General features: G+C 47.8%; 1 protein-coding gene across 4 annotated transcripts in view; it reads right to left on the bottom strand.

Moving 5' to 3' along the window:
* LOC129341846 (NXPE family member 4-like) overlaps positions 1 to 25,284 on the bottom strand; it is a 30,178-nt gene extending 4,894 nt beyond the window's left edge. Inside the window, exons 1-5 of one of the 4 annotated variants that reach the window (XM_054997188.1) lie at positions 25,164 to 25,284; positions 13,747 to 13,856; positions 9,486 to 10,258; positions 5,164 to 5,225; positions 1,101 to 1,636 (exon numbers count right to left, since the gene is read on the bottom strand). In XM_054997188.1, coding sequence (XP_054853163.1) covers positions 1,101 to 1,636; positions 5,164 to 5,225; positions 9,486 to 10,258; positions 13,747 to 13,848 — 1,473 coding nt within the window. In that variant the 5' untranslated portion in view covers positions 13,849 to 13,856; positions 25,164 to 25,284. Of the gene's footprint in view, positions 1 to 1,100; positions 1,637 to 5,163; positions 5,226 to 9,485; positions 10,259 to 13,746; positions 13,857 to 25,159 lie in introns of those variants that run through there. The other 3 variants (XM_054997187.1, XM_054997186.1, XM_054997189.1) reach the window with 3 other exon arrangements.
* Between the last annotated feature and the right edge of the window lie 916 nt (positions 25,285 to 26,200).

The raw sequence follows: 26,200 nt of genomic DNA, 5'->3' as shown, positions 1-26,200 counted from the left end.
AGCATAGGTGCCAGTTGGCCTGTGGACAGAACATCTCTAGCAGATGCTTCTCCAAGCAAGGACTTGAGTGTCCATTGCAAGTTAAACATTTATCTTCAGTCTGAGCCGTTCGCCCAGAAACTGGCAATCCATTTTAAAGGCCATGTTTAATCTCAGCTTATTTATGTTTGTGCATTAATGCGGAGGGCTGGATGAGGAAAGGTTTGTGCTTCGGCACATGGGCTCTGCCGACTGTTCCCAGGTTTGCGTTTGCAGGGCCAATGTAAACTGGACTACAACTGGCTCAGCCAACCACAGGTCCGTGGCAGTGATGGATGGAGAAAGGGTTGCAGGAATTCATGAGATGGTTGCTGGCTGGAGCCATAATCATTAAAGATATATTTTGTCCCTGTGTGTGCCTACTCAGAGGGGAAGGACTACTCACAGGGAGAGCAAAATCTCCTGGGTGCAGCAGCCTGCCAGTCAGGCACTTCTCCCCATAGTAGAACAAAATTCAAGTCCAGTAGCACCTTAAAGAATCGGCTACCATGAATCTGACAAAGGGTGCTTCGACTTGCTTAAGCCTATACCCTGCGCATTTTTGTTGGTCTTCAAGGTGCTGTTGGACTCAAATTTTGGCCTCCTGCTACAAACTCACACAGCTACCCGCCTGAAACGTAGTTATGAGACTCATAAGTGAACTAACTGTCCTGCCAGTCTAGGAAGGTACACCACCTTGCATCCTTTCTCCCCCTGGGAAGCCTGCTTGTATGTGTTTGTAATAGCTAGATTTTTGTAATCTTAATCCTTATGGATCAAGGGCTGATGGGGCAGGCAACAGGACGTCAAATATATAGAGAGAGTTACATCTGGTTTTAGTCTTTTCTCTAGCACCCCTTAAACCTGATCCTGAATCCTGATTTACTGGAGGAGCCCCCCCCCCCATATTTCTTTCATGAGCTATCCAAATCAGAAGGGATGGAGATGAAAGTCAGTCATCGCCGTTTCCATTGGCATCTCCGCATCCTGTAGCTTCCTCCTGCTGGTGGAGATCGTGATTAGAAGAACCATGTGGACTAGAGCCCCTGAATCTTTTTTTTGCCTTGGGGTGTAAAAACCAGCTAACAAATATATGTTAAAAGCATAACAATTTGGCTCCAGACCACATGGTTATGGGGGTGGACGTCATTTGTGGCGTACGCAGTGGTCATATCCCACGCGTCAATGAAGCCAATATTCAGACCCCGAAAGATGTTCCTCGTGACGAGGTTCTGGGGGTAGCCATGGACATCGCCAAGCCTCTCTGGGTCTATGTAAATCTCCCGGATGTTCTCTGCTTTGACGATGACTCTTGTGCCTGGGCTCCTCAGGTGCAAGCGCTGGATGGCTTCACGGACATTCAGCAGCCTCCTCACAAAGATGTTCATCGGAAAGGGTCGGAAATGCTGGCCCAGGGTGAGGACGACGGCTGTGCTTTCGCCTCCAGCCACTCGGTCGATGGCACGAGGGACGTAATGGTCATCTTTTATTGAGTAGAATTCCTTGGTCACAAAGGGATGCCCGTGTTTTTTCCACTGAACAAAAGTATTCCTCTCGGGGTCCATAACCAGGTGCGTCTTGAAGAGCCCGGCCCTGTGGCAGTCGATGAACTTCAGCGCTGGCAAAAAAATAAATTAACAGAGCTTTGGAAAGGGAAGATTGGCTGCGTAGGCTGTTGTATTTAAAGCAGGAATTCAGTCATCCCTTGGCTCCAACAGTTAATTCCGATTGGCTGCCAAGTTGGGGACAAGGCTGTGGCTGAGTGACAGAGCATGTGGTTGGCACACACAAGGTCCTGGGTTCAATCCCCAGCACCTCCAGTTACAAGTATTAGGTAGTAGGTAATGTGAAAGATCTCCACCTGAGACCTTGGACATTGGCTACCAGTCAGAGTAGACTATACTGACCCGAATGAATCAAGGATCTGGTTTAGTATAGGACACCTTCATATATTCAAGGAGCACAGCATTAATTAAGCCTTCTTATTCAGTGCATCTAAGCACATCTTTTACTATAGAAGTGAAGGGCAGGCTCCACATACTTGCCATTGCCTGCCTCACAGGCCTGTTGTGAAGATAAACGGAGGGGTGGAGAAGGACGTATGCTTTCCTGTGATCTGACTGGTGAGAGAGGGGTATTGCCTTAGTTGCCTGTTTGTGGGCCTTCTGGGGAGAACTGGTTGGCCACTGTGAGAAAGCAGCAAGATTCTAACTGTTGTCCAGAAGGGTTCTCATGATTCCCTTTACTGCCTCAAGAATTCACTCATCACAAACCACACAGCAGGAGTATGGAAGCGTATACGCGCAGGCAAAAGGCTGACCAGTGAAACAGAGAAAAAAGGAATTCTAGGAGTGGGCTGTGAAACAAAAGCCAAAGAAGAGCGCAAGTCATTCTCTAGAGCGAGGCTGAAAATAATCTGTCTCTCAGAAGAACGTACTTGTCACCTTCTCAGTAAGAGAATAGATCCACTGGCGTAATGTCGAATCCCCCATGAGATAAATCATTTTCCGCTTCAGACAAGCCTGGATCTTGTCCAGGGTGCTAAAATCAGACAGGGAGCAGAAGGCCGGGTGCCAGTTGTTCTCCAGAGCGTAGCCACTGGGGAGGGGTGACCCCATCCCCGTCCTGCATTTTTCTCGGGCCGCCGTTTCGCTCCCTAACAAACAAGAGGGAGAGAGGATGGTTTGCAGGTCAGATGAGCAGCGGGAGAGGCTTCAGCTTCAAGCACGAGTGTCTTCAGAACACGGAGAAATCCGAGCCTGTTGGCCCCCTGCGTGGCTCTGCTGTGGCCTTCCTTCACAGGTGGGGCTGTGGGGGGGGGGCAGAAATGAGGCATCCGGGATGCAGAAGCAGCTCCAGAGAGGGCATCTTACACATTAAAATAGCCTGTTCAAACTCTCTTGGGCTTTCCTGCATTCAGAAATGCCACCCTTCGACTCTGTGTCTCCTGCCAAACGTTTGTCTTCTAATTGTGCTCGAAGACATTATTTCTAGAAACTCTACAGCATCACTGAGCACCAAGGGCTTGCAGGAAGTGCTTAGCGTTGGGCTAACAGACTGAACTGCAAATGAAACTTGCCATCCCCACCCATAATGCTCTTCATTGTCCCGCTGTGAAGGTGGTGGCCCTCCATAATCCCATACTGCCTGTAACACCTTCTCCGGTATAATCATCATGCGCTAATCCTTCATTTCTAAGTTTGCGGACAAAACTGCTGGGATCCCAAGAGCTGCTTTAGGCACTCCTAGTGAATTTGGGGGTTCCCTTTTTCCATCGTATGGCAACCTTGCCCACGCTACATCACTACCCGCTTCTGAAATGTCCCTCAGTTTCAACAGTGGTTGTCCTGGGATTGGGTGGGAGGGGAGCTGCTGTTTCAGAAACACAAAACAAAGAAAATCTTAACTGAGCACACACACGGTTCTTTGGATCAGGGCCTAAATTTGCCATTGGAATAAAAGTTTCAGCCCCAGTTGCTGAGTTTCACACAAAGGGATTTCCATAGAGAAGAAAGTTCAGAAGATAACTCCTGAAAACTTTCTCCCTCATAGATGCCATGAATATTTAAACCAAAGTGAAGCAACGTTTCAGCGTTGACCCAGTAACGTGCAATAACACATCCAGAAAGCAGCTCATAGCTCCCAGTGATGTTGGTACCAGCTCTCTTAAGTATTGGTGATAGCCATGGCAAGATCTCAAGCACCCAGACAGTTGTACAAAGTGCTCCAGGATCCCCTTTTCATGACTGATTTGTGTCCAGGGCTGGGGGAGAAGATGTTTCTAAGCCTCCAGGGTTCTGACTAGTGGACAGCGTGTTCGCCTTGGGCTCTTGATTCAAACCTCAACTAAGCTATTCAGCCTTCAGGAAGTTGTCTGTCTGTAAACTGGGAATAGCAACATGAATAAAAGAAGCACTCTGTGTGCTAAAAGGAGCTACAGAAATGACAGTTGAAAACGTTAAGCTTTGGAAGGAAAAATCTTCGGTTTCAAATTTGTTTGCTGTTGTAGATATTTTCCATGTTGCTAAAGATGCCATGTTAACTAATTATGATTTATTTCAGAAAGGTTTAATCTTTGTGTTTGGCTTTATGCTGGTTTTCAAATTTTCTCTTACCATACACCATTTTGTCTGTTTTCATTGGATGTCCTAACTGTTGAACATACTGTATTTGGTTCAGCGAATGTCCTAGCTATTGATTATATTGGATTCACTTGTAGTATGTAATCTACCTTGGAGCTCAGTAAGAAAACTGGACTATAAGTAATAATATTTATTTATTTATTTAATTTATTTGCATCATATGTAGTCCACCTCCTTCATTGAGAACCAAGACTGATTAAACAGTGTAAATCAATACGATTAGTGGCTGGGATGTTGACACAACGTTTTCTTGGCAGACTTATTGTTACGAGGTAGTTTGCCGTTGCCTTCCCTAGTCATCTACACTTTACCCCCAGGAAATTAGGTACTCATTTTACTGACCTCGGAAGGATGGAAGGCTGAGTCATCCTTGAGCTGGCTACCTGAACCTGGCTTCCGTCACGTCGATGTCTCCCCATGGGTCAGTAATGACTCAGTGCTTGCCCAGGGCTACCTTTGCCTTTAATGGCTGGGACATGCAATGAACAAAGCAACGGGGTCTCGAATGTACGTTACATTTCAGATGCATGTGCCATGTCCGTTCAGCTCTGCTTCCTTGGGAATTGCAGCAGCACCCTCTTAAACACCACTGTATGGCTAACAAATGTATTTTGGGCAGGTGATAAGCTATGGCGAGCTTTCTTCTGCTCTTTGAGCAACACCCAGAGCACACTGTGTGCAAGTCAGAGAATTCTGAGGAATAATGAGTTTACAGTCACATGGACCAAGAAGCATGGCTACCTGTGCTAAGCGGTCTTGTCTAGTGGTTAAAGAATGAGAAGACCTAAGTTCAAATCTCTACTCAGGCATGGAGCTCACGGGGTGACCTGAGGCTGGTCACTGCCTCTCAGCCTCACCTGTCTCACAGGGTTGTGATGAAGATAAAATGAGGAAACTATATCGTTCGCCCAGAGCTCCTTGAAGCAAGGATAAAAACGAGATTGATAGAGTGGGGTCATATTCATCATCAATGAACTCATAGAGGGAGGAAATGGCAACTTACTGTTGCAGGACAGAACACGAATGTTGCCAAAAGTCTGTGGAATCTCAACACCAATGTTGCTCCTTTAAACATAGAAAGAATGGAAACCAGCGCATTAGGAAAGACCATCAATCAAGGCTTGTTTTGCAGCGCAAGAAATATCGTGAACTTAACTTCTCTTTGTGTGGGTGGGGGGGTGGGGGTGGGGGGTGGGGGGTTGCTGTTGAGACTAATTTTGGAAAGACAGCGCTCACAGTGAATTCTGTTTGCAGATCGTGACATTTTCTTACCCCTTGATATGTTCTCCTAATTCATTTATTTCCCCCTGGGCTGCATGCAAGCAACAGTACCTGTGACTGTGTGCGTGCTAAACCGATGATCTGACAGTACTAATAATCTTTGGAAGGAGCAAGGGGGGAAAGAGCTGAATTTTGTGCCCTTCTCCTCCAAACAGCTGTTTGGGACCAATAAACCTGGACCCACCAATTACCCCTTCGATAGGTGAGTGGACCTGATCCAGGAGGCAAAGCCAGTTGCTGGAGAGAAGAACTTTATTGTGTGCCACATCCCCAAATATGTTTGGGATGCAATCGAGGAGATGTCAGGTGCCTGAGAGCCTGGTTCCAGATTAGGGTTGCCAGCTCCAAGTTGGGAAATTCCTGGAGATCTAGGGGGTGAAACCTGGAGAAACCTGGAGAAAGTGGGGTTCAGGGAGGAAAAGGACCTTGGCATGGCATAATTCCATAGAGTCCACCCCCCCAAAGTAGCCATTTTCTCCAGGTGAACTGATCTCTGTGGCCTGGAGAGCAGTTGTAATTCCGGGAGATCTCCAGCCACTAGCTGGAGGCTGGCAACCCTATTCCAGATGGAGATCAACACACTCAGCTTTATCAGGGAGTGCATATGAAACTCTGCACATAGCAACTGAAAATCGTTTTCTGAAAATTGGTTGGAAAAGATTGTTTAAAACTGTCATAAACTGGCTTACAATCAAGTTTTGGAAACTATCACTGGAAATTGTGTTTGATTACAATTTCAAAAAAAAAATTGGTCCTAGTCATGCAAAATTCCATTTTGACTCTTGGCCAGTTGCAGGGATGCCTTCCTAAAGACCATTTTGAAAGACAACCGTGGCCATTGCAACTGACAACATCATTATGTTCTCTTGGCATAAGTGGAGACGTGCCCACACCCCTGAAATCAAGGCACAGAATTGCAGAATTCATTAAGAAACCACTCCAAGGTCTCAGTTTGGCTTGCAAATGCCCCATTTCGTTTTTGGTTGTTTAAATCCAGGAATGTTTATCCTTTCCTGCTGTTGCTAGGACATGCCGTTCCTCCTCACCCGTGACAAATGGTGCATGGATCGTTAGGCCTGGGATATGAACAGGTAGTTGTTATGGAGATGATGCTGGGAAAAGAGGGCAAGTATAGAGCTGAATATTGAATGGAGGCGTCCATCCCTTCTCAATGAGCGGATGTACCTGCCCCTATAAGCTACAACAAACAGGCAGCCAACCTTATCCTTTACCAATTTGCCTTCATGTCACACTGCTAATCCTTTGATGCACACAAGCTGCAGGAGGCGTGAACGTATACTGATGGCACACGAGGAGAGAGAGCCAGCCAGACTTCAGTCCTGGTTACTAAAAGGTGTTGCAGCTGCCGCCACCAATGGACTTGATGCTAAGTGGTGAGGCTGCAGCTGATTGGATTTTCAAGGAATTCCAGGAGATACTCCGTTGGGATCGCTTGGCTGCAACTCAACAGAGCATTTACTTGGATGCGTCGGGCATCATTTGGTTGTGGCAGCCCTGCTGCATCTGTTTCTGCCAAAATGGAGATGGAGCCTGTGTCTGAGAGTCTCTCCACACGTTACTAAGTACTTAGGGATGCTCAAATGCGGGATTGTAGGTGTAGTCCTCAATTTACTCGCAGGCAGTTCTTGCTCAGTGGTGCACGCAAATGCTGCTTTCATGGGAGTTCCCTTTGTGTGGCTGCATCTGCAAGTGATTCCGAAGGGCCAAGCAGCAATTCAGCTCTGTTTTTGCTGTGAGAACAAGTACTGTAGGCTCCTCTGAATTGCCAATTTGTATTTCTCTAAGGTGTGAGAAAGTGGCAAGTTCTGCATTTCAATGAATGGATGTGGGGGAAACTGGGATTCTTTTAGCAGTTGAAGAGGAACTGATAGGAAACGTGTGAATGTACTCATGGGGAGCGAATTGAAGTGTGACTGTGCAAGCAAGTGCATGGGAAGTTGGAGGGGGGACACGTGAATTGAGGTTGACTTAAGCGTCCCTTGGTACTTAGTAACATGTAGAGAGACACTTAAGAGTACCACGCTGCACCTCTCCTTTGACTGATGGTAGTGTGGGGAGGCAGGATGCCCAAGATGGACGGTGCCTGGAATGCCACTTTGTGCTGAAGATGGTTGCAGAGGGTCTGCCCCCAGAGGCCACTAAGCAATTGCAGTGAGTGAGTGAACGGAGCAACCCTGGCTCTCCAGTATGCCTTACCTGCCATGCGCCCCTGCATTGTGAGTCAGCTGTGGTGAGGAGAAGCTATTAGAAAGAGCTCAGAAGCAATACCTGCAGCAGTCAGAGGGGGTCTGTGGCTTAGCAACGGAGAACCTGATTTGCATGCAGAAGGTCTCGGATTTCACCCCCAACACCTCCAGTTAAAAGGACCAGGCAGGAGATGACGGGAAGTCATCTGCCTGAGAGCTGCTGCCAGTCAGAGTTGGCAATGATGATCTTGGTAGACCAGTGATCTGACTCAGTAGCCCTGTTATAGTAGTTACAGCCAGGGCTTTTTTTCAACAGGAACGTGGGGGAACGGAGTTCCAGCACCTCTTGAAAATGATCACATGGCCGGTGTCCCCGCCCCCTGATCTCCAGACAGAGGGGAGTTCAGATTGCCCTCCGCGCCACTGGAGCAGCACGGAGGGCAATCTAAACTTCCCTCTGTCTCGAGATCAGGGGGCGGGGCCACCGGCCATGTGACCATTTTCGCTGAGGGTGATTTAAACTTTTAAAAAATTCCCCCTTTGTTCCAGCTGACCCAAAGTGACGTCATTGCACGGTCCCGGAAGCGTGCACGCACTTTGCACATGTGCACATGGTACCAGGGGCACCACCTCCCACCAGGAATTGCCTCCTGTGCTGGCAACCCACTGAGTTCCACCACCTCTTTTCCCAGAAAAAAAGCCCTGGTTACAGTGAATGCACATACATCTGTTTGTAAGGAAGAGTCAACGTGCATTTACTTTACAATGGAAACCAGGGACCAGTGCCTGTACATGTGTTGAATGGAACATGGGAATTACTCAATACACAGATAGTATGTGCATTCTCTGTAACGTCAACAGGGTTTGTATAAGGCAGCTTCACGTGTCCTGAAACATTTGTCTAATTTCCAAATTAATTTGGTATTTAATACAAGCTTACATTTGGTGTCTCTTGTACCTGCTGCTTCTTTAATCCCAAAGCAGAAGCCATGTTGAAAAGGTTTATGGTACAGAAGTAGGGTTGCCAGCCTCCAGGTGGTGGCTGGAGATCTTCCAGAATCACACAACTGATCTCTGGGTTACAGAGATCTGTTCTCCTGGAGAAAATGGCTGCTCTGGAGGATGAACTCTATGGTATTATATCCTGCTGAGGTCCCTCCCCTCCCCAAACCCCATTCCCTCCAGGCTCCACCCCCAAAATCTCCAGGTATTTTCCAACCTAGAGGTGGCAGCCCTAAGGGGAGTGAGTGGCTAATGAGCTCTGACCAAGATCCATTCCAGCTTTTCAGTTCCCCAGTGGTCCCTAGATTGGTGATTCCCCTTCTGCCCTAAAGTCCTCCTCGCAAAAGTTAGCACATGCTGTTTTCCTACAAATATTTCCAGATGCCAAAGGAGCACAAGGGTATCTCCTGCACTTTCTAGTTGTATGTTCCTGTCTGAGGAACTGAAAATATCTTGTAGATTTATTACAGATCTGACCTCTAGGTGGAGCCTGGAGATCTCTTGGAATTGATCTCCAGACTACAGAGATCAGTTCCCCCGTAGAAAATGGTGGTTCTAGTGGGTGAACTCTATGGAATTATACCCTGCTTAGTAAAGAGTCCAGTAGCACCTTTAAGACTAACCAACTTTATTGTAGCATAAGTTTTCGAGAATCACAGCTCTCTTCGTCAGATGCATAGTTAAAGGTGCTACTGGACTCTTTACTATTTTGCGACTACAGACTAACACGTATCTATACCCCATTGAGGTCTTTCCCCTATCCAAATCCTGCCCCCAAATCTCCAGGGCTTTCCCAACTGGGAGTTGGCAACCTTAACTTCAGAGCTGTGAATACCTGTTAAAAAGACTCTTTTCCAAGGGCGTGAGGTAGGACATTGGTCTGTTGTTGGACTTCAAGTGGATGAAAGCGTCGCAAGGCACATGCTTGGGTTTAACGCAGTAAAATGCCTCCTGGTCTCTCTCATCAAGATACTCACACAGCTCCTCCTTTGTGGTTATATTAAAGCCACATTCGGTGAAGACTTCCGATGTCCCGTTTAAAAATTTGCCGGTGAAAGCTATTTTTTCGTACCCCTTCTTCCTTGCTGCCCACATGGCAGAAACTCCTTCACTGGGGTGGATGAGCAAGATGGAAACTCTGACATCCCCCTCCCAAAATAGTGTGAAATTGACCAGGTATGTCCCATTCTTGTAGTCTTCTACCTGTCCCGAAGCTCCGGCTTTAAGACCGGGCGAATAGACCCTGGCTCTTAGGAAGTCTCCCCCGTACCTCTTCCTCTTTCCCAAGTGATCGTACAAATCCAATCTAACTATCAAGTGATCGCCAACACAGTAGGAGTCCTTGTGGCTTAGTAGGGTGGCTTTGCTATTCTTGGCACTTGTGGTGGTTTTCACGTCCCTGAAAGTGATGCTGGGCATCTGTTGGTCCAGCTTTGTCAGGATATCTTCCATTTCTTGCTTTTTTCTTCTCTGCTGCGCCCAGACTGTACACAGGGCACTTTGGTCCCTCTGACCAATTCTGTCCCCAGTGAACGAGTGGCAAAATGCTTCCTCTGTCTGCGCCAACTGCTTTATGCAACTTTCAGAGTGGCTTCCAAAGAAAGTAACCTTGAAGATGTAACAAGAAAAAAGAACAGAAACAAAAACTGATATTTGTAGCTCCCACAACACTGTTAAATCTTTTAAAAAAATGCTTTCTTGCTTTCTTTCTAAATCTTGCAAATTAATTTAATTTAATTTAATTTATTATATTTATATTCTGCCCTCCCCGCTTTCGCAGGCTCAAGGAGGATAACAAATACAAACATCATTAAAAACATTTAAAAACATTAAATAATACATTTAAAAACATTAAACATTACAATTCATGCTGCATAGTGGTTCATACATGCCTCTGTGTTCGCATAGGGGCGATGGTTTAACCCCCCCCTTCACGGGGGGGCGGGCACTGCCCGGCGTCAGCCATATGCCTGGCGGAATAGCTCTGTCTTACAGGCCCAGCGAAATGCAAGCAAATCTTGCCGGGCCCTTGTCTCACAAGACAGAGCATTCCACCAGGTCGGGGCCAGGACTGAAAAGGCCCTGGCCCTGGTTGACGCCAGGTGGGCCTCCCTAGGGCTAGGGACACTTAAAAGATGTTTTCCACCAGAGCGGAGAGTCCTCTGGGGCTCATATGGTGAGAGATGGTCCCTCAGATACGTCGGTCCCAGTCCGCGTAGGGCTTTGTAGGTTAACACCAAAACCTTGAACCTGATTCGGTACTCCACTGGCAGCCAATGCAGCTGGCGTAGCACCGGTGTAATATGCTCCCACACCGGTGCTCCAGCAATGACCCGCGCTGCTGCATTCTGTACCAGCTGTAACCGCCGGATCAGGCCCATGGGAAGCCCAGCGTAGAGCGCGTTACAGTAATCCAACCTAGAGGTGACCATTGCTTGGACCACTGTAGTCAAGTCACGGGGAGACAAATAAGGGGCAAGCTGCCTGGCCTGCCGAAGATAATAAAAGGAAGACCTGGCAACTGCAGTGATCTGGTCCTCCATCTTCAGGGAGGAATCCAGAATCACCCCCAGGCTCCTAACCCTCGGGGCCAGTGTAAGTGCTGCCCCATCAAGTGTAGGAAGCCAAGGTCCCAAAGCCATCTCCCCACGGCCCACATACAGGACCTCTGTCTTCGTGGGATTCAATTTCAGCCGACTTTGTCTCAACCAATCAGCCACAGCCTCGAAAGCACGCTCCAGGGCATCAGGGGCCGATCCAGGCCGCCCGTCCAACAACAGATAAAGCTGGGTGTCATCCGCATATTGGTGACACCCAAGCCCGAAACTCCGCACCAGCCGGGCAAGGGGGCGCATATAGATATTAAATAATAATGGAGAGAGTATCGCTCCCTGTGGCACACCACATACCAGTGGCCTACGAGATGACACTCTCTCCCCAAGCGCTACCCTCTGTCCCCGATCATGGAGAAAGGAGACCAGCCACTGCAGTGCTGTCCCCTGAATCCCCACATCGGCAAGGTGGTGGGTCAAAAGCTCATGATTGACCGTATGAAACGCTGCTGACAGATCCAGCAAAATCAGCAGTGCTGATCCGCCCTGATCCAGATGTCTGCGGAGATCGTCTGTGAGGGCGACCAGCAATGTCTCGACCCCATGTCCTGGGCGGAAACTAGACTGGAAAGGGTCTAGGGCCGAGGTCTTCTTCAGGAAATTCTGCAGTTGCTTCTCTGCCGCCCGCTCAATCACCTTCCCCAAAAATGGAAGGTTGGAAACCGGTCGGTAATTGAGCAGGTCAGCAGGATCTAATGATGATTTCTTCAGAAGAGGCCGTACCACAGCTTCCTTCAGCACCTTGGGAAAACCCCCAGAGCTCAAGGACAGGTTTATAATCGCCTCCAAGAAATCCCGAAGCCCGTCAACATTGGCTTTCACCAGCCATGACGGGCACGGGTCCAAGGGGCACGTGGTAGGCCGTACCACCTGCAGAATCCTGTCCACCTCTTCCCCGAAAAGAGGGCTGAAATGATCTAATCTAATGATCTAATATGGGTCCTGAAGACGGCCAGTTACATGTATATATCCATTTACATGCATATTGATTGTGCTGAATTACACCATGTAATCCACCTTGAATCTCAGAGCCAAGCTACAAGTGACGCCTGACACAGGTGGGACACTTGTCAGCTTCCCTCAAGTTTTGATGGGAAATGTAGGCGTCCTGGTTTTACAGCTTGGCGCTCCATTACAGCTGCAAGACCAGGATGGCTACATTCCCCATCAAAACTTGAGGGAAGCTGACAAGCGTCCAACCTGTGTCAGGCGTCACTTGTAGCTTGGCTCTCAGTGAGAAAGGCAGACTATAAATGAAGTAAATAAATAAAGCCAGTCTGGTAGTCTTCCCCGGCTATGCTCAGTACAAGGAAGGCAGACATCCCAGAAATTTCAGCATGGTGGGATAGCCCAGGAGAGTCTGATCTCATCAGATCTCAGCAGCTAAGCAAGATCGGCCTTGGTTAATAATTGGATGGGAGACCTCCAACAGAGAGCAAGGTTGCTGCAGAGGCAGGTCATGGCAGAACACTGCCTTGAAAGCCCCAGCAGAGGTCGCCAGAAGTCAACTCAGACTTGTGGGCAGGATTTCCTTTACTACTCAGCCTGCAAGCCGATTTTAGTGAGAACCATCGACTTTTAGCTGTACTTGAGGCTTCAGTTCTGGCTTGGAACAGAATCAGTGCCATGAATCCCCTTCACTGGCTACAGTAAAGGTAAAGGAACAAAACACGCATGAGCATGCATGAAGCCGCCATAGGCGGACCCAGACCCTGGATGCCTCGAGGTTAGTCCTGTCTGCTCAGGCTAGCAGCAGCTCTCCAGGGTCTCTGGCCCCGAGGGTCTGTCGAGTCAGCGGCTGCCTGCAAATGTATTTTATCACTTTATCAAATAATGAATGAGAAGACAGCTGGTCAATCAAAACCATTTACGTGATCGACAGCCCTGGACATTCACCATTGGAAGTCTCTTGAATGGGGTGGGCCATAATGAGAGCTCAGGTGCAAATCATAGGAAGTCGCCTGGAACCAGTAGCCGAGTCCTTGTGTCTGCAGAACAGAGTTTGGACTCTTGAATGCTTGCTCTCTGAAAATCTTGTTGGTGCCACTGGACTCAAATCTTGCATTAGCCCAAGAGCACTCAAGCAAGTGATTCAAGCCACATGTTTTATGGTAAAGCAGTCAGAAAGCTCTTCTTAATTCCATAGGATTTTTACGCACACACAAATTCGGTTCAGAATTGAACATCAGATTTTGGAATCCGCATTTTGAGAACTGCAGTATTTGGGCTCAGTGTTCTTGCCCCTGTAATACTGATGAGACAATTATGAAGAGGCCTCTTCTAACAGGAGACAGGGCGGCCTCCCTCTGTGGCAGCTGTATACTGAGCCAAACCCAGACCAGGAACACGCGCCCCAATGTGTAGCTACTGGCTGAGGTCTCTGGCAGAGGTCTTTCTTGCCCCTGCTGCTTGAGGTCTGTTTTAAGCAGAGGCACCACATGAACTGCACGTGGGACACTCTGCAGGCAAAGTCCCTCGTCTTACCTTGATCTCTGTCCTGTGCAGAAAATAGCTGAGCATGGCCAGGCCCACCAGTACCGCAGCCAAAAAGGCCCTTTGTCTGTTTGCTGTGACTGAAAACTGCATCACAACCACTGCAAGGAGACAGAAAACACACGTGGTGATGTGTTGTGGGCTGCATACAAGCCACTTCATGAAAAAAAAAATTTTTGAAAAGTTGGAGGGGGGCAAAATGATGCCAGATGAAACAACGGCCATTCCAGCCAGCTATCCCGGCCCAAACGTCCCTTTGCTCTGCATGCTGTTGAGAGGCACCTGCAGCAGGTGAGGGGTGTTCCACAGAATGCAAGATCACACACACAAGCCACGTGGAGAAAAAAATCCTGATAATTCTGTTTACTTCCTCGTAAAATCAACAGAAAAATGAAGAATGCAACCCATCCATCCATGTCTGCTGCTAAGCCTCTTGATGTCAGTCGTGCTGTCCTGGTAGTTAAAAGCCCCGAACACCATTTTGCCACTGGCCTGTGAATGCTACACTTTGGATCAAAGCAGTATGGATAGGACTTTTGTAGCATTTTTCAAAGTTTGCAGCTCCCGATATCTTCCCAGGAATCAACCAGAACTGAGTATTACTAGATAAACACCACACTAGTGATCAAAATGTAATATTAACTTTTTTGAAAAATGTAAAGGACTGAATAGCTTTCGAGATAACAGAGTTTTGCAGAAAGCAATAAGTAAGGTTAATGTTAAACTGAGGGAGGTGCTGGTCCAAAGTTTATATGCAGGACAATGGAATCTGGGAATCTGGCTGCATCACAAGTTATTTTGGGGGGCCAGAACTAGTGTTTGGACCTACGCTGCTTCTTGCTCCAGTGGCTTTGGGCCAATCATACAAGCTCAGCCTAATCCACCTCACAGGGTTGTTGTGAGTATAGCACGGAGGACAGCCGCTTTGGGTTCCTAGTGGGGAGAAAGGCAGGGTGTACCTTGACACAGCGAATCTGGCTACTTGGATCTAGGCCGTGGTGACATCAAAACGTGGCTACTGTAATGCACCGTACATAGGTCTTCCTTTGAAGTCTACCCAGAGACTTAATTAGGAGTCCAAAGGACATGGAGCCATTCCAGTTCCTTATTAACATCTTTTCCCCAATACAAACTTCTCGGGGGCAGCCAAAATAGAAGCTCTTTGTGCCAGACCCAGTATTTGGATAGAGCACTAGCACTTCTTGTAGGAGACAGTCTCTGGAGTGATTCGGGGAGATCCAAAGGTGGTTTTGGGGCGGAGCTTACCTCCTTTCTGCCTATGCATTTGTCCTGGGGGCAACCTACTTTGAAACAGTTAGCACAAGAACTGGGCTTTGGAGCAGGACCCAGCATAGGTCCACTTGGAGGGCAGAGTCCCCTGAACATGGAAACATATGATATGTGCTGCTCCAAATGTTATTTGGGGGTGCAGAGCTGTTCCAGTTTCTTCAATATTTTTAATAATAATAATAACAACATTCGATTTATATACCGCCCTTCAGGACAACTTAATGCCCACTCAGAGCAGTTTTACAAAGTATGTTGTTATTATCCCCACCACAATCCCCCTGTGAGGTGGGTGGGGCTGAGAGAGCTCCAGAGAGCCGTGACTAGCCCAAGGTCACCCAGCTGGCTTCAAGCGGAGGAGTGGGGAATCAATCCCGGCTCTCCAGATTAGACTCCCGCGCTCTTAATCACTACACCAAACTGGTGTTTGGATTTATGAATAAGGAACTAGGACCTGCAAATAAGGAACTGGGAACCAACTTCAGCTGTATTCCCTGCAGAACTCAAGCACTGAGCCCGCTTGTTGAATCCTGTGACACTCTCAGCTCTCTCTTTTCAGATTATTTCAGGGAGGGGGGGCTGCTCACTCCTTCCTAGTCATAATCCCTTTGTTCGCTGCCACCATCAAACATTTTAAGTTCCAGCCCACACCTGCTGTTTCAACACTGGTGAACCTCTGAACATGCACAAAGTACTAGCAAATTGCTGAACCGTAGGCCAGTAGGTAAGGACGCCTTTTTAACACAGCTTGTTCTTAACCAAAGAAAGGTCATCATTATTGGATTACATTAGGATATAAAAACCGAGAGCACACAGTATCTAGGAAGATATAACACACTAAAGAAGGAAAAGGAAATGATTAATGTCTAGCTACGGCACTTGTAAGTTACAAAGACATCTTACCATCCATGAGGATGGTTGCCATTCTTGGAAGATACTCTGGGAGTAGGGGCAAGCCTCCTCTACTCCCCCCTTTCTCCATTGCAGATGAACCACACACCATAAAAGACTGCAGAATCTTTAAAACACTCTCCTCAGAGAGGCCAGATGCCCCCTCCCTCCTTGAAAGAGAGGACCATCCCTCCCAGACTCCATAGCCAGGCTGCACCTAAGCACCTTGCCCACAGACCTGGTTTTATGATGGCACCATAAGGCTAGACAAACATCCATTTCTCCATCACAGGGCAACAGTTGGAACAGATGGCTATGCACTGCCAGCTTTATTGCATTGTGCTCCCTGATAAGAGATCTGCTTTTCTAGGGTTTGGGTCAGAATGGTGAACTGAAGGCTAGCTTGATATCTAAAGGCCTATTTGATATCCCTTAGCATAACAAAGATTATTTGAAGTTATTCAGTTTGGAAAGTCATAAAGAAGTATGTCAACCTACAAATCTGAGATATGCTTTCCCCATCCTGTTCTCACTACTAATGCCCAACTGCTCATTATGTTTCCTTTGCTCTATTTATCTGCTTGGCTGCCAGAGAAGCAAACCCAACCACTCTCTCCGGTATGCAGCTTGGTTCTCTGGCAGACCTCTTTTTTAGGTGAGGCAGGGTGTGTGGAGGGTGAGGGTTTGATTTTCCAAAGTGGGAGCAAAGTAGGGCTTTTTTTCAGCGGGAACGCGGTGGAACGGAGTTCTGGCACCTCTTGAAAATGGTCACATGGCCGGTGCCCCCCCCCCCCAATCTCCAGACAGAGGGGAGTTTAGATTGCCACTGGCACGGAGGGCAATCTGAACTCCCCTCTGTCTGGAGATCAGGGGGCAGGGCCACCGGCCATGTGACCATTTTCGCTGAGGGCAATTTAAACTTTAAAAAACTCTCCCCTTGTTCCAGCTGACCCAAAGTGACGTCATTGTGCAATCCTGAGTTCCACCATTGAGTTCCACCGCCTCTTTTCCCAGGAAAAAAGCCCTGGAGCAAAGTATGGCTCCTGTGTAGTGCTTCCCAGCTGTAGAGGCTGCTCACTCGGTTCCAAGTCCTCTGAATGAGATTCTATGGGAGACTTGTGGTTCCTTTGTTTTATTTAGAAAGTGCAAAGCAGAGGCAAATGCTCTCCTACAAGCTGAGACAACAGCTGCCAATTTGCCATCCGATTCCAAGAGAGCACCTCTGGCGACTGTTCCAGCCTGCCTGCTCCAGAAAAAAAACAAACCTTCTTTCTCTCTCTCTCTCTCTCCTCTGCTTTCAAAACTACAAACTGCCCTTTTTCTGCTGTCGTTCTGCCTCCTCCGGTCAAATGAAGGGGTGTTACCTTCTCCAGGGAGCTATCAGACAACCGTGTCCTAACCATTAGCTCCCTCTGGGACTATTAAGCAACAATCCTCCAAGCAAGGAAATGGCTGGCCAGGAGCTGTGACAATATACACCCATCCTAGATCTTTCCTGGAGGGTCTAAACCAAACGCATCCATCTTTTTCATACTCCGAACTCTTTGAACCTTTGTTGAACTTGAAGAAGATGCAGCACATGAAATTAAATGTGATTTAGATGAATAGCTCGGCCTCTCCCTAAAGTGCGGGGGCAGGAAGCTGCCGTTCTTGATCACAGGTTTCCTCAAAGTGCCACTGAGACAATCATGTTGAAAGAGCAGCTCTTCTTGATTTTATTTCAAGCACTTCCACGCCTGCCTTTTGCCACCACACATCAGTCCCAACCCAAAGGTGTCTCAGTGAGTCTGGGGAACAGGTGCACCTCTGGCAGGTTGCCTAGGAGTTAGTGGGTGGCTGGAGGTCTTGGTGGGGTCCTACCACGTGGTGGTTTTAATCTACTGTGGACGCTGACAGTAGAGGTCTGAGGTTCCTAGTAAGTAGCTCCGTGTCTGGGTAAAGGTCTGCCTCCCAAGTTATATTGGGGGGAACCTAGCCTATTTCCCCATTACTTTAAACTGATTTTATGTCCCATGCTTCAAGGTCACCTTATAACCTGTAAGGAGACACAAGCCTTTTATCCCCCTGCTCCCTATTTAGCCTGTCCCCTGGCCTGTCCCTTTCTCTCTTTGGCTCCCCTTGCTTCCTTCCTTCCGGCACCTTTCCCCCTGGCTTGACCTTTGTTTGCCTTCCCCAAGCCCACCCACCCCTCTTCCCTCTGGAGCTCTCCAGGCCATCCTCGAGATACGGAGTTGCATGCAAGCATCATCGGCCCCTCTAGCATCTCTCTCTGAGTTGGTTACTGGGGCTACGCAGGGGTATCTGATGAAGAAAGCTTGACTCTCAAAGGCTTCGAATCTTGGTCTTCTACCACAGACTAGCATGGCTACCCAGCTAGGGCTCCACTGTTAATATTAACAACAACTGCATTTATATACCGCTTTTCTAGACAGATTAGTGCCATGCTCCAAGCGGTGAACAAAGCCAGTGCTATTATTATCCCCACAGTACAGCTGGGCAGCTGGGCCGAGAGGAGGGGCTCACCCAAGGCCACCTGCTGAGCGCATGGCAGGAGTGGGATTCAAACCAGCAGAGTGCTGATTCACAGCCCAACCACTTAACCACTGTGCTACAGCAGCTCTCACTAGATACGTCGTGGTCATACGTCTCTTCCTGATTATTCCTTTCATGACAGATATTTGGAAATACCAAGTCTCTGAGGTTCTCAGCACTCTATCTGCAAAGTGCTTATGTTCCTGCTATTGATCCGTTGGCCCAAATCTCTCTTCAGCAAAATAGTTTCAGATACCAGTATGATCCTGCCAGACTAGGTTTTATTAATAAAGTTGGTCTTAATTGAGTCTGTGGGTTTCTCTTCCACTATAGCCGATTACTGAGAGGTGTTTTCCTTTTCTTGACGGACGGCTGTAATGTTTTAATGTGTTTGCAACTTGTTGCTGGTTTGTTAGCAGCTTTGAGTCTAAGGAGATAAGACAGGATATAAATGCTGCCAGGAAATGCATGAACCAGAATAGCCAAACAAGGGGACCGCACTGTCACAAAGTGTGAACGGTTTCCATTCTGATCTCGTTTGCACTTTAAGCTTATAGGATTTCATAGATTCCCATCTCGTAGCCTTTAATGTTTTACTGCCCTCCCTTCTCATGTAACAAACATTTACAGGTAGATAAGGGAAGAGTCAATTTACAGGGAACCCAGACACAGATTGTTTGGTGCATCGTGTATTTGCATATTGATATATATTGTGAAGAGCAGAACAGGAGTAGGTCAAGATGGGCAGCCATGCTAGTCTGTCTGTAGCAATAGAAAAGAGCAAGAGTCCAGTAGCACCTATAAGACGAACACAATTTGTGGTAGGGTGTGAGCTTTCGTGAACCACACCTCCCTTCTTCACAATAGGAGTACTAAGTCGTATACAGAATGATCGCATAGCTTAGAAGCTACACTGAGCGCCTTTTGCCATTTTTTCTTTGCACCCATGTCTCTTTGTTGGGTGGGTGGGTGTGTCTTTACGGACGATAAGGAGCTTCAACTCACAGAATCAGAGGACTCCCCTCTCTGCTGATTTCTTCCTCCCCTTCCCAAGCACTCCCAACATGGCATCTCACACCATTCTGCAGGATCCCCCAGCACTCCGGAGCAATGTTTTGGTCGACACAAGAGGAGGGGGATTTAGGAAAGCCTTGTTGCGTGGACAGGATTCCTCTTGCAGTGACTCCAAAGAAGGACTTTGCAAAACAAATGCCACCCCATGCACCTTGCTGAAAACTTACCCTGGCTGCCAATATTTGCCAATCCTGGAAGAACTCTTAGGCAGAGCGACAGGCAGTTTGATTCCTTCAGAGCCCGAGTTTAGAGCCAAGTGCAGAGCAAGAGGGTCAGTATGGCTTTCCTCCCCAGTCCTGGCATTATGTTCCACAGTTGGGAGGCTATTTCAACAAACCCTCAGCAGCTCTCCAAGAAACACATCTTCGGGGACTCCTTCCCAGCTAAGCTCAAACAGATGCCAGTTTTGTGAAGCAAAAACTGCTCCCTGCCTGGGGACCTGGATGGCATGTTCAGCTCCGATTGGCTTCCCAATCACGGCTTTGTGTGAGTCGAGGGCTGTCTCTGAGGACTGGGCTCCCAGGCCTGTGACAAACAACCCTAGCACCCTGGGAGGTTGAGAGAGGTTTTGAAAAATGCACATCATACGTTGCCTTGTGCACACAAAAGCCAGTCAGTGTCTTTTTACTAGAAAAGTTCTTGAGGTTTTTACTAGAAAAACCTCAAGAACAAGATCAGCAAGATGCGCCTGCACAGCCGCTGAGAGCAGGAGACCTGAGGGGAGGGGGTCCTGGAGCCTGGATCGGCCAAGGGGCTCTAAGAAGCCGGGTCTGGTGCTGCTGCCCTTTGAAGGGATGCTTTTGCTCTCATTCCTCCTGCATCCCCCTGTGTGGTGCCAGTTCCTAGCTGCAAGCGTGAGCCAAATCTCCAGCCCCAAACACAAGTGAAAGGTCTACGTCTTTGCAGCCCTGCTGCTGCTTTCACCGCTGCCACCTTACAATGGCTCCATGCTCGGTCCATTCTTGGCAATTTGGTCACTGCTGTTCAGGCATTGGAAGCATGCACAATTACATGTGGAGAATGTGCATGTTAGTAGATATTGCTCTTTGTAAATCACTGGCCTTTCAGAGCAGCAGGGCAGCGGGATCAGCTGCAGCAGCGTTGCTTGGTGTTGACGGGGCCTGAGCTGAAGGCAACCCCCCACCCCAAACCGCGAGGAGCTGTTGGAAACAGCCACCCCAAGAGAAGACTCAAACCCTGCAACCACTATGGCTGATCTCTCTGATTTTGGAAATGTGCCCATGGAAGGCATAAGCCAGGCCAGGCCACTCAATTGCTGTTCTGCTATGTGTTTTAGATATGCATTAGGGTTGCCAGCCTCTAGGTGGGGGCCTGAAGATCTCCCGGAATTACAAATTATTTCCATACTAGGTAAAGGTAGTCCTCTGTGCAAGCACTGAGTCATTACTGACCCACAGGGGGATGTTGCATCATGACATTTTCTTTTTGTTACGGGGTGGTCTGCCACTGTCTTCCCCAGTCATCTACACTTTCCCCCCAGGAAACTGGGTACTCATTTTACCGACCTCGGAAGGATGGAAGGCTGAGTCAACCTTGAGCCAGCTGTTTGAATGCAGCTTCCGCCAGGATCGAACTCAGGTCATGAGCAGAGCTTGGGCTGCAGTATTGCAGCTTACCACTCTGCGCCACGGGGTTCTTTCTATACTATGGAGATTAATACCGCTGGAGAAAATAGCTGCTTTGGAGGGTGGACTATGGCCTTATGGACTCTATGGCAGAAACCCAAGTGTAACCCGACAACTCCAGGAATGTCCGAACCCAGAGTTTTCAACCCTATGATGTTGATGTATAGGAGAAGGAAGGCATGAGGCCCATGTGGAAAGAAAACGGGATGTTAACGAGATCCTGGGAGAGGACCGTGGCTGGTGGGCCTCTGAGTGCTTGCTCAGTGCAGTTTTACCCTTGGGGGGCTCTGTCCATGAAACTATCCTTTAAAGTCCCCCTGATTGTTCCCTCAACCAAAGAAGCTTTGTTGGTGGGTACAGTGAAGAGGGCCTTTTCTGTGGCAGCCCCATGATTGTGGGACAATCTCCCCAGGGAGTGCTCCTGGCTAGAGATGGGCACGAACTGGAATACAACCCCCCCCCAAACCCACGAACCAGCCGTTTAAAGGGCTCTGCCGCTTGCAAGCAGCAGGTCCCTTTAAATTATCAGCTGGCAGGCAGTGGGGAGGATTCCCCCCGCCTGCCAGCTGATAGTTTAAAGGGACCTGCTGCTTGCAAGCCGCAGGAAAGGGCCGTTTAAACAATCAAAGGCCCCTTTCCCTGTTGCTAGGCAGCTGAAAAGGGGCATTTAAACCCCATGAACCACGAACTGGTTCGCAAACTTGCCCCAGTTCGTGGGAGTTTGCGCTTCCTGGTTCGTGGAAACCCACAAACTGCATGATTCGGTTTTTTTGTGGTTCATGCCCATCTCTACTCCTGGCCCCTCACTCAGTAGCTTCAGGAGGCAGCTGAAGGCTGTTTTATTTAGGACAGTCTTGGGAAGATAGTTATGTTGGTCTGCAATAGAAGGGCAGGATTTCAGTCCACTGGCACCTTAGAGACCAACAAGATACAGGAGAAGAGAAGACAGAGGAGAGATGTGCTCACACTTATCAAATCCCTGTACCTGAAAAAGGGAGCTGTGACTCTCAAAAGCTTACACTCTGAAAATCTTGTTGGTCTCTAAGTTGCCACTGGACTCAAATCTTGCTACTTATTTGAGACCAGGGCTTTTTTTCTGGGAAAAGAGGTGGCAGAACTCAGTGGGTTGCCCTCGGAGAAAATGGTCACATGGCTGGTGGCCCCGCCCCCCGATCTCCAGACAGAGGGGAGTTGAGATTGCCCTCCACGCTGCTGAGTGGCACAGAGGGCAATCTCAACTCCCCTCTGTCTGGAGATCAGGGGGCGGGGCCACCGGCCATGTGACCATTTTCAAGAGGTGCTGGAACTCCGTTCCACTGCGTTCCAGCTGAAAAAAAGCCCTGTTTGAGACAGCTTTTTAATGTACTTTAACTGTGTTTTTAAATATGTTTATGCTGTCTGTATTTTATACTGCAAGCCACTCTGGGCACTTTTGGAAGAAAGGCAGCCAATAAATGATTTAAATAAAGAAACAGAATCTACATTGGATAAAATCTTGTTGGTCTTTAAGGTGTCACGGGACTCTTTTTGTTTTTGCTGCCACGGACTAACCTCTCCTGGATTACAAGATTCCTTCGCTCTCATTGGGATTAAGTCAAAACTATGGTGGGGATAAGGAGATTGTTTGTCTCAAAGCTCTTAATCGTCTAGTGGTAGGAACTGTTGCCTCTTTTCCTTATGAAGCTTGGTAAACAGCCTCGTAATCTGACAGCGCCGTATGAATAAAATTATTAAGAATAATAGTCAGGAGCCTGGAGAACAAGTTCTGTGAGGAAAGGTAGAAGGAGCTGGATATGTTTAGCTTGGAGGAGAGAAGGCAGAGGAGGGAGGCTAGCACACTTGTCAAATAACAGGGGAGCCTTCACACGGAAGAGGCTGCACAGATTTGTCTCCTTCTGCTCCAGAAAGCAAAGCTGGGTCTGATGGGCAGAAGGGTGGGGAGGAGAAGAACTTGCTATGGGTGAGACAGTGGAATGAGGTCTGTGGGGTGGTGGGTGTTTCCCCATACTGAGGGTCTCCAAGCAGAGGCTGCACAGATTTAGTTGTAGATTTCCTGGATGGAGCAGCAGGTTGGGCTAGATCGCCTCAAAGCCCCCTTTGGCTGGAGAACTTGATCATTATTAGATTCTGTTAGGACAGGGCCTTGCCGTCTCCCCCTTCCCATCTTCAGGGACAGGAATCCGGCAAGTAGATTGCTGCTTCAGGCTGTCTTCAGAACGTTCAGATCATATTGTTTGTTTGTTCAGGGGCCGGTTCTACATTTGTGTTTAATTACGAATGCGGAGTACCTTTTCAGAGTTCTGTCGCAACACTGAGCCAGTCTGTGGAGATCCATTCAAGGTTAAAATGTTAATTCATGTATCACATTTGAACATCTAGATTTTGAGTAATAGCAAAATGCAGGGCAGGGCTGTGAACTTGGGGCTGGGAGATCCTGGAGATTTTAGATGTGGAGTTTGGAGAGTGCAGGCTTTGGAAAGGGGAGGGAGCTCAGCAGAATACAGCCCAACAGAGTGCACAATGGTTCGACCGCTCCCTCCTTTCTGTAGCTGTATTTGCTAGGTAAGGGAACCTTGAGCCACCTGACCAGCCATTGCCAGTGGTTGGGGCACGCTCGTGTGGGTGGGTGGGATGGCCAGCGGGGAGGGGGTGCTCCAGCTGGCCCTCTTGGGCAAGGAAAGCCCTTTACTGGTAAAGCTTGGGCCTAGATGGAAACTGGGAAAACTGAGGATGTCTAACACCATTAGACATTTAGAAAAGAGAATTTCCATCCAAGTTCAGTCTCTTTTCATACAGGCTCTTTAACTCACTCTGGCTTCTGATGGCAAACTGATTTTTTTAAGGTTTCACACCGCTTAAGGATAAAACTTTGTTCCCCCATGGTTAGTGATAGTTTTACCCAGGTTTCTCCAAATCTGTTTTGCTCTGGTGTTCTTTTTCTGTGTTGCTTTTTATCCTTAAGGTCTGTGAAACCTTTTAAAAAATCCATTTGCCCTCAGAAGCCAAAGTGGGTTTAAAGAGCTCGTATGAAACAGATCTTAGTTTCATCTCTTGGCTGAAGGTGCCAGGCCTCACAACGGCTTTGTCTGTTTTTCACCCTGTATCGTTGCTTCTGCTATTTTTTCTTATTTATTTTGAATTTGGAAAAAACACACACTGTCCTAGTTTCTTTTCACGCCAAGATTAGATTACATTTTTCTTTTGTAATTTGGTTTCTTTCCCCTCTTGAAAAAAAATATTCCTTCTGTGCTTATACATTTTTAAACAATGTTTATTCTTGCTTCTTCTCCCAACGTTTCCCACCCACCCGATATGCATATATGCTTGCATTTCCTTAGGTTACACAACAGCATTCCTGATGTTTATGCCCTACCGAATCTTTTGATGTCTTGATTTAGTACGAATTTGTTTTGCATCTTGTCAAAAAGCAAAGTAAAAATAGACACAACTAAAAGGGTATTTTTATATTTTGCCAGAGGTCCAGGCCTGGAGCTTTTTATCTTCCAAGAACTCTTTGATAGAAATATTTTGCACTGAATGGCAGACGGGATCACACCACAATTTTACAGTTTCAAATGTTATGCATATTTTAAATAATAAAACATTGAACTTGGGGTCAGGATGGAACAGATTTTGGGATGGCTGCTTAACTTGTTTTCCTGAATCTTTATTTATTGAAGAGATTTTTTAATCATACTTTTCTAGTTTCTGAAGTATTCAAAACACCTAAAAATTGAACTCAATACAAATCTGTGCGTCCAGTATAAAAACAGCTATGATATAACCAATCAGAGATTTCAAAACCCAATAGCCCCCAAATGGAAATAATTGCACAGGAAAACAGGATGGACTTCAAGAAGGCATAAAAAATGTTACTGGTAGCACTGAGCTAATCTTTGTGTGCTTGGGGGGCGGGGATGTTCTATAATTGGGGTACCCCCACCACAAAGCCCCTTCCTCCAGTCACTACTTACCTACCTTCAGAAGGCAGCCTGAGAAGCCCAGAGAAGGATGTTGGGCAGAGATTTTAGTTGCCGAGAAGTTTCAGGTGTGACCTAAGCAGCAGAGTCCCTGATATTGCTTCACACCCAGCGCAAATCCCCTTGGTCACCTTGCCTTACCCTCTCTTTCTGCTCCTATTTCCCAGGAGGTTTTTGCCCCTGAACCTTTCCTTAGTACCTTGGCCTTTGCAAGTCTCCTTATTTCTTAAACAGCTCCACCCATTTCGCCCCACTTCCCCTTCTGCCTGGAAATCCCTCCCCGAACATTGCCAGGGCACCCTCTCTCTCTCTCTTCTTTCAGCCCTTCCTCAGGGTGTACCTTGTTGTCGTCATCGTTGTCTCTTGCTTGGTCCTTCCAGCCTCGTCCCCCAATGAAATGAAACTTCAGAAGATCTCACTGCCGTTGTTCAAATTCTTCTCTGATTCCTCCCTTTCTTACTTCCTTGTGCTCATCCCCCCCCCATCCCCAGTCTAAATGTAGCTTGTCTCAGGGCAGCGATCTGTCTGTTAGGCTTACAAATTTGCCATTTTGTGCACTGTTGGTGCTATATAAATATAGCTCCAACAGGGAGCCTACGAAATGCCTGCTTGGACATGTCTGAAGCCTTGCAGGTACAACATTTTGTCTTTTTCTCCCTGGCTAACGAACTGGCATGCCTGTGCTCCAGGAAGCGTATGTTGGACAACACAGCACTTTGGTGGCACCTCTGAAATATCGCCACCCCAACTGACCCCTCAGGTTGCTCAGGCAATGGGTCCCAGATGGTTGTTGTAGGTTTTCCGGGCTGTATTGCCGTGGTCTTGGCATTGTAGTTCCTGACGTTTCGCCAGCAGCTGTGGCTGGCATCTTCAGAGGTGTAGCACCAAAAGACAGAGATCTCTCAGTGTCACAGTGTGGAAAAGATGTAGGTCATTTGTATCTACTCAGGAGGGGTGGGGTTGAGCTGAGTCATCCTGTAAGTTTTTCCCAGGGTGTGGAATGCTAATGGCGGGAGGCTTCACTGTATCCTGAGG

Source organism: Eublepharis macularius, chromosome 14 (genome assembly GCF_028583425.1).
Source record: "Eublepharis macularius isolate TG4126 chromosome 14, MPM_Emac_v1.0, whole genome shotgun sequence".
Taxonomy (NCBI): Eukaryota; Metazoa; Chordata; class Lepidosauria; order Squamata; family Eublepharidae; genus Eublepharis; species Eublepharis macularius.
The sequence above is the reverse complement of the archived record's forward strand: the minus strand, read 5'-3'. Positions and strand labels throughout refer to the sequence as shown.